Source organism: Arvicola amphibius, chromosome 6, assembly GCF_903992535.2.
Source record: "Arvicola amphibius chromosome 6, mArvAmp1.2, whole genome shotgun sequence".
In the NCBI taxonomy this organism is placed as follows: Eukaryota; Metazoa; Chordata; class Mammalia; order Rodentia; family Cricetidae; genus Arvicola; species Arvicola amphibius.
In genome coordinates this window covers 75,441,447-75,454,840 of record NC_052052.2, presented here as the reverse complement: position 1 = coordinate 75,454,840, position 13,394 = coordinate 75,441,447, and the positions used below count along the sequence as shown (strand labels likewise).

Below are 13,394 nucleotides of genomic sequence, written 5' to 3'. Positions count from 1 at the left end.
TTCCCCTCCCTAGTTCAGGCTAGTACTCAATGAACTGACCATGGCAGGGTAAAGTGGGGCTTGTGTCTGATACTAGTCATAGCATATAACACCAAAGGGGTAATAATTGGATTAGTGGTCTATCTCATCCATCACACTAAAAGCTACGCATGTACCATCTTTATCTTCAATCTTTTCCTAGTGTCTGGCACACAGTATCTGCTCAATAAATGTTTGATACTTGGATAATTTCATCTTACATAGTGAATTCATTATGAAAAGAATAATTTACAAGGTCAATGAAAGTGGCAGCAAGGTACCTCATTTCAGACTCTGTATGAAAAGTGCATTTCATTTGAGAAACAATCCATAATTTGTCATCCCCAGTGTCAAAATCATGACTTTTCAGTATAATCCACAGAGTTGTATGAGTGAGGAACAAATTTTACTTAGCATTTATAGCCCCAGTTGGTCACATGGCATCAAGATAAGTCCATAAACTCAGAACCTTGGCTTTCCATATTATAATTAAGGGATTTTAAATCAGAAATTCTTAAATTACTTTGTACAAAACAGTTACAACTGAGTGAATTCATAATTCTTGCAACAGATGATAGGTAGAAAAAATACTTAATAAAAAGTTTCTACTTATTTTGGAGAAGCTTATAACTCACAATGTTAGCATGTTTTACATTTTTATAGTTAATAGCTATAGCACACAAACTCTTTTCAAAAATTACAGTTAGAATAGATTGAAGGGTTGAAATCAAGGCTTGTAACAGTGTTTCATATCTCTAGTGTTCATATCCCGTGGACCTCATGACATGATATTCACAATCTGCCTCTTCTTTTATTCCTCCTTGCTTGTACTTTGTTTCGGCCTCACCTATAGTATCTGATCAGTGATTTTAACATTCCTCTCGTGACTTTATCTTGTTTGTTTGATTGTTTGTTTGTTTTAAAGAGAGTGTCTCACTATGTAGACCAAGCTTGTCTTAAACTTGTGATCCTTCTGCCTCTCTGTCCCTACTGCTGACTTGAAGCATCCTTCCTTCCATTAACTCTCACCACACGACCACCTCTTTCTGAGACTATTACTGATACTCCCCCACTAGCCTAGAGTGCTTCCCTTTGTGCTGGCTAGTTTTACATCAGCTTGCCACAAGACAGTCATTTGAGAAAATGGCATTTCAATTGAGAAATTTCCCCCAATAGATTGGAAAATGGGCAAACCTGGGACATTAAATTGACTGGCGATTGATGTGGGAGGACCCAGTCCACTGTGGCTGGTGCCATCCCTGACTGTAGGTCTTAGGTGCTATGAAAAAGCAGGCTAAGACAGGAGGAGCAAGCCAGTAAGCAGCACTCCACTATGGCTTCTGTCTCAGTTCTTCCCTCCAGGTTCCTGCCCTGCTTGAGTTCTTATCCTGACTTTGCCCAAAGATAGACTGTTACCTGAAATTTTAAGATGAAACAAACTCTTCGTCTCCAAGTTGCTTTTGGTAGTGGTGTATTATCACAGTAATAGAAACCTCAACTAGAAATCCTATTAGTGCATCTACTGTACATAGATTGAATCACTACACAAAACTTATTTGTGCATTAAACACAGTGATTGCTTATTGTGAAATGTTAGTTGAAGATGTGTTACAGTTATTTATGCTGTGGAATATTTGTGTAATGATGTGAAGATGTGTTGCATTCTTTTATGTTGTACTTGTTTAACTTTGTGAAGCTGTGTTACTTTGGTTGTTTAAAACATCTGATTGGTTTAATAAAGAGCTGAGTGGTCAATGCAGGAGAGAGAAATATGTGGGACTACAAAGCAGAGAGAATAAATAGAAGGAGGAAAAGAAAAGGCCAAGAAGTAAGGAGAAAGGAGAAGAAAAGGAGGACTCCAGGGACCAGCCACCCAGTTACACAGCAGGCACAGAACTAGAAGTAAAGAAAGGTATACAGAATGGTGATAGATAAAAGCCTAGAGGTAAAAGGAAGATCGGATAATTTAAGTTAAGAAAAATTGATTAGAAACAAGTTAAAGTAAGTCTGGCCATTGATAAGAAAGAATAAGCCTCTCTTATTTGTGAGCTGGCTAACAGGTCCATCAATGAGTAAAGAATAAGAAAACAAACAGCAATCTCTGAAAGTATCAAACTGAATTGACTTAGAACTTTCTACCCCTACAGGCACATGCATACCTTAGTTAGATTTCTTCCAACCCAATTTAGTCTGGTTGTGATCTACTGCCTTTACATGGATAAATTTCTAAGTGTCCTCCCAGTCCTTACTTTGCAAGGTCCAGTTCATACATAACTTTTTTTCATAAAGATTTTTCTGTACTTCGCAGTAGGAAAAATAAGTCCCTCCAAAGCTCACCAAACTCCAGGTTTACATACCTGACTACTCTCTACCTGAGTTATAGCTGTATCCCTTTCTACTTATTCAGCATGTACTAATGACATTAACAATACACTGGGTATATAATTATTAAAAATATAGATATCATCTTTACCCTTGTGGAGCACATGGTATTTAGAACAGACATTATAAGTACAAAGACCTCAACATAAATCCGACCACACTGAACCTTATAGAAGAGAAAGAGAGAAGCATCCTTCAACGCATTTGTACAGAAGACCATTTCCTAAATATAACACCAGTAGCACAGACACTGAGAGCAACAATAAATAAATGGGACCCCCTGAAACTGAGAAGCTTCTGTAAAGCAAAGAACACAGTCAGTAAGACAAAAGGCAGCCTACTGAATGGGAAAGAGCTTCCTCAACCCGACGTCAGACAGAGTATTGATCTCCAAAATATATAAAGACCTCAAGAAATTAGACAGCAAAATTCCATTTAATGCAATTAAAAATGGGTTACAGATCTAAACAGAGAATTCTCAACAGAAGAATCTCAAATGGACAAAAGACACTTAAAGAAATGTTTTACATCCTTAGCCATCAAGGAAATGCAAATCAAAACTTACAAATCAAAACTACTCTGAGGTATCATCTTATACCAGTCAGAATGGTTAATATCAAAAACACTGATGACAGTTTATGTTGGAGATGATGTCGAGTAAGGTGAATGCTCCTCCATTGCTGATGAGAATGCAGCTTTGTACAACCACTCTAAATCAGTATGATAGCATCTCAAAAAATTGGAAATCAGCCTACTGCAGGATCCAGCAACACCACTCATGGGCATATACCCAAAGGATGCTCAATCATACTACAAGGACCTTTGTTCAACTATATTGATAGCAGCATTATTTGTAATAGCCAGAACCTGGAAACAACCCAGATGCCCCTCAAACAAAGAATGGATAAAGAAAATGTGGTACATCTACACAATGGAGTACTAGTGAGTGGTAAAAAACAATGACATCTTGAAATTTGCAGGCAGATGGATGGAACTAGAAAAAAACCATCCTGAGTTAACCCAGATCCAGAAAGATGAGCATGGCATGTACTCACTCATAAGTGGATACTAGCTGTAAAACAAAGGATAAAGAGACTATAGTCCACAACTTTAAAGAAGGTAAGTAACAAGGTGAACCCTAAGAGGAACATATATAGATACCCCTTGGAAGGGAAACTATACAAGATCTCCTGACAAAATTGGGAGCATGGGTGTGGGAGGATGAGGGGAAAGGGGGAAGAGTTGAGGAGAACTTAAGGGAACGGGATAGTTGAGATAGGGGAAGCACAGAGATGAGAGCAAGGAAAGAGATATTTTGATTGAGGGAGTCATTACAGAGCTGGCAAGAAACCTGGCATCAGAGAAATTTCCAGGAATCCACAAGGATGACCCAAGCTAAGATCCTAAGCAATAGCAGAGAGGATGCCCAAACTGGCCTTGCCCTGTAGCAAGACTGATGACTATCTTAAATGTCCCATAGAACCTTCATCCAGCAACTGATGGAGATGGGGCGGAGACCAGCAGTGGAGCACTGGGCTGAGCTTCCATGTCAAGTTAAAAGTGGGACAGGTAAGAATATGAGCAAAGAGGTCAAGACTATGATGGGGACACCCACTAAAATAGCTTACCTGAGCTAATGGGAGTTCACCAACTCCAGCTGGGAAGGAATCCATATAGGACCTAGCTAGACCCTCTGAATGTGGGTGACAGTTGTATGGCAGGGGCAGACTGTGGGGCCACTGGCAGTGGCACCAGGATTTGCCCCTGCTGTTTGTACTGGCTTTTTAGAACCCAATCTCTTTGGATGGATACCTCATTCAGCCTGGATATAACAGAGGGGGTCTTGGTCCTTTCTTGGAAAATGTGCCTTTCTCTTTCTAGGGAGTGTGTGGGGCATGGGTTGGGGGAAGTTAGAAGGAATAGGAGGAGGGGAGGGAATGGGAACTGGGATTGGTATGTAAAATAAAAAATGATAATTTGTTTTCTTTTTAAAAAAATAAAAAATGAACAAAGAATTTCAAATACATTACTTTCACAGGGATGTTTTTTCTACAGAGAAATTCTATATTTTTTTTAAAAATGATTTATTTCTATTTTATATACATTGGTATTCTGGCTGCATGTGTGTCTGTGTGCGGATGTTAGATCCCACAGAACTAGAGATATAGACAGTTGTGAGCTGCCTTGTGGGTGCTTGGAATTGAATTTGGGTCCTCTGCAAGATCAGACAGTGTTCTTAACCACTGAACCATCTCTCCAGCCCCCAAATTCTACATTTTATATTTATCATATGAAAGAGAATTCAATCAGTTACCCAATTAAATATTAAAAAAGCAACATCCCAAGTAAAGCCTTTTTAAAAAATGTTACTCAAAATAAGCCAAACTTATGTAGCCAAAGGTCTTATTTACAAATCCTATAAAAGTCTTAAATCTTAAATTGTCACTAACAGTATGTTACTATGTATGCTGGAATTCTAATACTGCTGATCAAATTTCAATATTAACACCCAATTTTCATACTCCTGACTCAAGATGATAGTCATAACATCGAAATGTTTAATATGCATATATATATAGTGATAAACATCAAATTATGCTATGTAAAAGCATCATCTCTTTTAGGAACATTTAGGGGTTAATAAATCCAGTCCTAGTGAAAATGGCTCAGCCTTCTTCGTGTCCTGTAAGTTCATACCCATAAATTTATTTGCTTTGTGTATTTTACTCTCTATGACATGGAATAGTCTTTTAGAAAAAAAAGAGTGTATTTTAGACTTTTATCTTTCTTATCTATCATAATGACAAGCATGTATTAGGTACTCAATTATAATTTGTGAAATAAATGAAAGAATTTTTTAGAGCTTCCTATAAAAAGAAGAATATAGCATTTCCTATTACTAGGTATAGCAACTGATTTTTCAGATTCTGTCAAATGTTCCCTACCCCTGGTAATGACATGTTCATACTGGATGGGATAGGCATGAGGAAGTAATGTGGCACTGGGAACATCTCTATGGCTTTAGAAACTAAATGATAAGAATACACTGCAGCTCCCATACTGCCCTCTTTTGATCATTCACTTTTAGGGGAAACCAGCAGTCATTTTGAAATAATATTAAGTAGCTTAATGAAGAAGTTCCCATGGTGACTATCATAATATTTTTGCCTCTAGCAAGCCATATGAGTAAGTCATACTGAAAGCAGATTCTACAGTTCCAATTAAGCCTCAGACTTTTGACTGCAGCCCTGACTAATATCTTGACTGCAGTCTCATAAGAAATTCCAAGCCAACATAAACAATGAGAGAAAATTAAACTGAATGCCCGTGAAATCAAAAAAACAAATTTTTTTGTGCTAAAACGAAATCAAGCAAGTAAAAAATTAATCCATGGGATATGTGAAAATATTTACAAGTGATTATGTTTTAAACCTTTATTATTCAAGTATTTTACAATGCTAAAGAACAAACTTAGGACCTCCTACTCTCTGGGCAATAGCTCCCCTATAGAGTTATATTCTTATTTATTACAAATCATGTATCTGGTAAGTGATTAGAATCTATAACTCTGTCAACACAATGATAAAAATACTATAATTTTAAGATGAAAAAATATTCAAGAGGTATTTGCTCAAAAGAAATACAAAAGTGGTCAATAAGCATATAATTAGCCATTAGAGACATGCAAATTGAAACCACAATGCAAAACCATTTAACATCCATTAGGAAGACGATAGGTGTAAAAAAAAGATAGATGTTAAGTGTTGTTGAGGCTGTGAACGATTTAGAATCCTTGGATATTCTTGTTACCAATGATAATGTAGGGAATAGAGAGACAGCTGAATCAGTAAAGTGCTTGCTGTGGAAGCTCGAGGACCTGAGTTCAGAGTGCCAGGAACCATGGGGAATACACTGCATGGTGCTACACACATCTCTGTTGAAAAGATAGAGATAGGTAGATCCCCGGACCTTGCTAGTTAGTCAATCCAAATCAGTGCATTTCAGGTTTACTGAGAAATCTTATCCCCCACATGGGGGGGGGGGGAGGCTAGAAAAAAAAAGCTCAGTGGTTAAGAACAAGCACTGTTCTTACAGAACTCAGGTCCCAGCACCCATGTAGGGCAGCTCGCAATGGCCTATAACTCCACCTTTGGGGACCTAGAATATTGGAAATTGGATGCCGTCTTCTGCGTTCACATGCACATAATAACACACACAGGTACACACACACACACACACACACAGGTACACACACACACACACACATAATTAAAAATAAAGAAAATCTTAAAAATATAGGGTGGATAGAGACAGGAGATATTTCATATATATCTTTGCCTTCCACACAACGTGCTGTGTCCACACAAACTTATACACATTATGCATGTACCACCCCCAACAAAATGATAACATAAAGTTTAATTTTGATAAAACATCTTGTACTCCTTCACAGAGTTAAACAGAACTGATAAATAACATAAAAAATTCACTCCTAGTTATATACCCCAAAGAAATGAAAACACTTGTATAGTATTGCTGTACTAGATAACTGTCAAATGTCCACCAATCCAGGGAAGAATAAATAAAGTGTGGCATCTGTATAATTCAACAACAAGAAGTAGGCATTACTGATATATATTACAATATAGGTGAACTTTGAAGATATGTTACAAGAAACAACCCAGATACATGCACAGTGTTGGCTATTAGGACATCTGAGGTATCATTTCATATATGTATTAGGCTTTGGTTGTAAATTTGTAGAAAGGGAAACAACTGTGATTTTTATATCTCACTTTCACTTACATCCTCCAAACCTAATTCATCAATGCACTGTACTTCACCAAAGGAAGTGAAGACCTAGAAAAAAAGTCCTTACCTATGGTGCAATTGCCTGTAGAAGTCACTTCTGAACAAGGGCACTGGTGGCATTCTTTAGTAGCATCAGGACTCTGATAAAATCCTTCTTTGCATTCTTCACAGTGATCCCCCTTGCTATTTTCCTGGCAGTTCAAACAAGCACCTAAAAGAATCAAATAATTGTTTCAGAGTTAAGAAACTTTCAGAAATTCTGCTTGCAACAAGAAGACCATAAAATTACATAGAAAAAAATAACAGGAGTAGTGTTTGCTTTCTATTCTGTTATAAAAAAGAAAAAGAAAAAGAAAAAGAAAAAGAAAGAAGGAAGGAAGGAAGGAAGGAAGGAAGGAAGAAAAGAAAGAAAGAAAGAAAGAAAGAAAGAAAGAAAGAAAGAAAGAAAGAAAGAAAGAAAGAAAGATAGATAGATTTAGGAGTGGAGACCACCCTCTTCTGACCTCTTGATCTCTGCGGGCACCAGGTACACATGGATACATGCAGGCCCAACATTCATATACACAAAACAATAAAATGAATACACCTAACTTTAAAGAAGATTAGTTGTGGGAATCCCTGATCCTGTGCACTGACATCCCATCTGAACTGGTGAGTGAATGCGGACCCTGGGGCAACCTGCCCTGGAAGAGAGCACAGACCCTCTCCCCCAAGCTCCCTCTGCAGGCTTGTCTCTGTTTCTCCGGTTCCTGTCTCTCCCAAGCTTTCCTAGTGTTCTCAGGTGTCCTGCTCCTGTTCTAAGGCCATCCACCCAAAGGGGTCAGACTCTGGCCTCCAGGCAGGTCTGAGGATTCCTGCCAGGGAGTGCGGGCTTCTTCAGATTGTGACGCAAGGAATAGGTCCTCCTCTGGCACTGGGGAGATCCAACCAGTTTCAGTCACAGCAAAGATTGGTCTAGGACACCAAGCGCCTCCGGGCTCCTTTTGAAGGAAGAGATGGGCAGGCGCCAATGCAGGAGCTCCTCCAACAACATGAAAGGCAACATGACATCACCACAATCCAGACATCCCGAAACAACAAGAATTGAACACCCTACCCCAGAAGATATAGAAGAAACCGACCTTAAACAGTACTTTATGAAAATAATAGAGGACCTTAAACAGGAGGTAAAAAAACTGCCATAAAGAAATGGAGATGACAAACAAAAAGGTAGACGAAATAAATAAATCTCTCAAAGATACCCAAGAAAAACAAGAAAAAGCAATCAAACAGGTAAGGGAAACAGTACAAGACCTGATAAATGAAATGGAGGTATTGAAGAAAACACAATCTGAGGGACGACTGGAAATGGAAACTCTGAGTAAACGAACAGAAACTTCAGAGACAAGTATTTCCAACCGAATACAAGAGATGGAAGAAAGAATCTCGGACTCTGAAGATACTATAGAGGAAATAAATTCACAGATTAAATAACTAAACAAATCTAACAAATTCTTAACACAAAACATTCAGGAAATCTGGGACACCATGAAAAGACCAAACCTAAGAATAATTGGGGTAGAAGAAGGAGAAGAATTACAACTCAAAGGCCCAGAAAACATATTCAACAAAATTATAGAAGAAAACTTCCCCAACCTAAAGAAGGATGTTCCTATGAAGGTACAAGAAGCCTACAGAACACCAAATAGACTGGATCAAAAGAAAGCATCCCCACGCCATATAATAATCAAAACACAAAACATACAGAATAAAGAACAGATATTAAGAGCTGCAAAGGAAAAAGGTCAAGTAACATATAAAGGGAAACCTATCAGAATTACACCTGATTTCTCAATGGAAACCATGAAAGCCAGAAGAGCTTGGATAGATGTGCTACAGACACTAAGGGAACATGGATGCAAGCCTAGACTACTATACCCAGCAAAGCTTGCATTCACCATTGATGGAGAAAACAAGATATTCCAGGACAAAAACAGATTTAAACAATACGCAGCCACAAATCCAGCCTTGCAGAAAGTAATAGAAGGAAAATCACAAACCAAGGAGTCCAACAACGCCCACAATAACTCAGGCATCTAGCGACCCTTCACCAGCCCAACTAGAAGAAGGGAAACACACAAACTCTACTACTAAAAATGACTGAAGTTAACAACCACTGGTCATTAATATCACTTAATATCAATGGACTCAATTCACCTATAAAAAGGCACAGGCTAAGAGACTGGATACGAAAACAGAATCCAACATTTTGCTGTTTACAAGAAACACACCTCAACCACAAAGACAGACACCTACTCAGAGTAAAGGGTTAGGAAAAGGTTTATCAAGCAAATGGCCCTAAGAAACAAGCGGGTGTGGCCATACTAATTTCCAACAAAGTTGACTTCAAACTAAAATCAATCAGAAGAGATGGAAAGGGACACTTTATACTCATAACAGGAAAAATCCATCAGAATGAAGTCTCAATCCTGAATATCTATGCCCCTAATATAAAAGCTCCCACTTATGTAAAAGAAACACTTCTAGAACTCAAGGCAGCCATCAAACCACACACACTAATAGTGGGAGACTTCAACACTCCTCTCTCACCAATGGACAGGTCAATCAGACAGAAACCTAACAGAGAATTGAAAGACTTAATGGAGGTAATGAACCAAATGGACTTAACAGACATCTATAGAACATTCCACCCAAATAGGAAAGAATATACCTTCTTCTCTGCGGCTCATGGAATCTTTTCGAAAATTGACCATATACTTGGTAACAAAGCAAACTTCCACAGTTACAAAAAAATATTAGTAACCACCTGTGTCTTATCGGATCACCATGGATTAAAATTAGAATTCAACAACAATGCTACCCCCAGAAAGCCCACAAACTCATGGAAACTGAACAGTCAACTACTGACCCACACCTGGGTCAAGGAAGAAATAAAGAAAGAAATTAAAGTCTTTCTTGAATTTAATGAAAACAAAGACACAACGTACTCAAACCTATGGGACACAATGAAAGCAGTGCTAAGAGGAAAGTTCATAGCACTAAGTGCCCACTTAAAGAAAACGGAGAAAGCGCTCATTGGTGACTTAACAGCACACCTGAAAGCTCTGGAAAAAAAAGAAGCAGACTCACCTAAGAGAAGTAGAAGACTGGAAATAATCAAACTGAGGGCAGAAATCAACAAAATGGAAACACAGAAAACAATCCAAAGAATCAATGAAACAAGAAGCTGGTTCTTGGAGAAAATCAACAAGATTGACAAACCCTTAGCCAAACTAATCAAAGGGCAGAGGGAGAACACGCAAATTAATAAGATCAGAAATGAAAAGGGGGACATAACCACAGACACAGAGGAAATTCAGAAAATCATTAGATCTTACTACAAAAGCCTGTATGCCAAAAAATTGGAAATGTAAAAGAAATGGACAGTTTTTTAGATAAATACCATATACCAAAGTTAAACCAGGACCAGGTAAATGCTCTATATCGTCCTGTTAGTCGCGAAGAATTAGAAACTGTTATCAGAAACCTCCCTACCAAAAAGAGCCCAGGACCAGATGGTTTCAATGCGGAATTCTACCAGAACTTCCAAGAAGACCTAATACCTATACTCCTTAAGGTATTTCATAATATAGAATCACAAGAGTCACTGCCAAATTCCTTCTATGAAGCTACAGTTACCCTGATACCTAAACCACACAAAGACTCAACCAAGAAAGAGAATTACAGGCCAATCTCACTCATGAACATTGACGCAAAAATTCTCAATAAAATACTGGTAAACCGAATCCAAGAACACATTAGAAAAATTATCCATTACGATCAAGTAGGCTTCATCCCAGAGATGCAGGGCTGGTTCAACATACGAAAATCTATCAATGTAATCCATCATATAAATAAACTGAAGGAAAAAAAACCATATGGTCATCTCATTAGATGCTGAAAAAGCATTTGCCAAAATTCAGCACCCTTTTATGATAAAGGTCTTGGAGAGATTAGGGATACAAGGGTCATTCCTAAATATAATAAAAGCTATTTACAGCAAGCCGACAGCTAACATCAAATTAAATGGAGAGAAACTCAAGGCTATCCCACTAAATTCAGGAACACGACAAGGCTGTCCACTCTCTCCTTATCTCTTCAATATAGTGCTTGAAGTTCTAGCAATAGCAATAAGACAACATAAGGGAATCAAGGGGATTCAATTTGGAAAGGAAGAAGTTAAACTTTCATTATTTGCAGATGATATGATAGTATACATAAGCGACCCCAAAAACTCCACCAAAGAACTCCTACAGCTGATAAACTCCTTCAGTAACGTGGCAGGTTACAAGATCAACTCCAAAAAATCAGTCGCCCTCCTATACACAAAGGATAAGGAAGCAGAGAGGGAAATCAGAGAAGTATCACCTTTCACAATAGCCACAAATAGCATAAGATATCTGGGAGTATCTCTAACCAAGGAAGTGAAGGATTTATTTGACAAGAACTTTAAGTCTTTGAAGAAAGAAATTGAAGAGGATACCAGAAAATGGAAGGATCTCCCCTGCTCGTGGATTGGGAGGATCAACATAGTAAAAATGGCAATTCTACCAAAAGCAATCTATAGATTCAATGCAATCCCAATCAAGGTCCCATTAAAATTCTTCACAGAGATTGAGAGGACAATAATCAACTTTATATGGAAAAACAAGAAACCCAGGATAGCCAAAAAAATCTTATACAATAAAGGTTCTTCTGGAGGCATTACCATCCCTGACTTCAAACTCTATTACAAAGCTACAGTATTGAAAACAGCTTGGTATTGACATAAAAACAGAGAAGTTGACCAATGGAATCGTACAGAAGACCCGGATCGTAAACCACAAACCTATGAACACCTGATTTTTGATAAAGGAGCCAAAAGTACACAATGGAAGAAAGAGGGCATCTTCAACAAATGTTGCTGGCATAACTGGATGTCAACCTGTAGAAGAATGAAAGTAGATCCATATCTATCACCATGCACAAAACTCAAGTCCAAATGGATTAAAGACCTCAATATTAATTTGAACACATTGAGCTTGATAGAGGAGAAAGTGGGAAGTACTCTACAACAAATGGACACAGGGAACCGTTTCCTACGCATAACCCCAGCTGCACAGACTTTAAGGGCAACATTGAATAAATGGGACCTCCTGAAGTTGAGCAGCTTCTGTAAAGCAAAGGACATTGTCACTAAGACACAAAGGCAGCCTACTGACTGGGAAAAGATCTTCACCAACCCTGCAACTGACAAAGGTCTGATCTCTAAAATATATAAGGAACTCAAGAGACTAGACGGTAAAATGCCAATTAACCCAATTAAAAAATGGGGCGCTGAACTGAACAGAGAATTCTCAACAGAAGAAGTTCAAATGGCCAAAAGACACTTAAGGTCATGCTCAACCTCCCTAGCTATCAGGGAAATGCAAATCAAAACAACTTTGAGATATCATCTTACACCTGTCAGATTGGCTAAAATCCAAAACACCAATAATAACCTTTGCTGGAGAGGTTGTGGGGTAAGGGGTACACTCATTCATTGCTGGTGGGAATGCAAACTTGTGCAACCACTTTGGAAAGCAGTGTGGCGGTTTCTCAGGAAATTCGGGATCAACCTACCCCAGGACCCAGCAATTCCACTATTGGGAATCTACCCAAGAGATGCCCAATCATACAACAAAAGCATATGCTCATCTATGTTCATAGCAGCATTATTTGTAATAGCCAGATCCTGGAATCAACCTAGATGCCCTTCAGTGGAAGAATGGATGAAGAAACTGTGGAATATATACATGCTAGAATACTACTCAGCGGTAAAAAACAATGACATCTTGAATTTTGCAGGGAAATGGATGGAAATAGAAAACACTATTCTGAGTGAGGTAACCCAGACCCAAAAAGATGAACATGGGATGTACTCACTCATAATCGGTTTCTAGCCATAATTAAAGGACATCGAGCCTATAAATTTGGGATCCTTGAGAAGATAATAGGAAGGTGAACTCCCAAAAAAAGATATAGTAATCCTCCTGGATATTGGAAATAGACACGATCGCCAGGCAAAATTGGGAACTAGAGGGTTGGGCGAGACTGGGCCAAGGGAAGATAGGGAGAGAATAGTGTGAAGGGGAGAATGGGGAGAGCTCGGAGGAATGGGATGC

The 13,394-nt window shown here is 38.4% G+C and overlaps 1 protein-coding gene across 1 annotated transcript in view; it reads right to left on the bottom strand.

The window, feature by feature from the left end:
• The window catches only part of LOC119817781 (multiple epidermal growth factor-like domains protein 9), a 113,352-nt gene that overhangs the window by 8,361 nt on the left and 91,597 nt on the right, over nt 1–13,394 (bottom strand). The window contains exon 4 of the mRNA XM_038335190.1: nt 7,280–7,423. Coding sequence (XP_038191118.1) covers nt 7,280–7,423 — 144 coding nt within the window. The remainder of the gene's footprint in view (nt 1–7,279; nt 7,424–13,394) is intronic.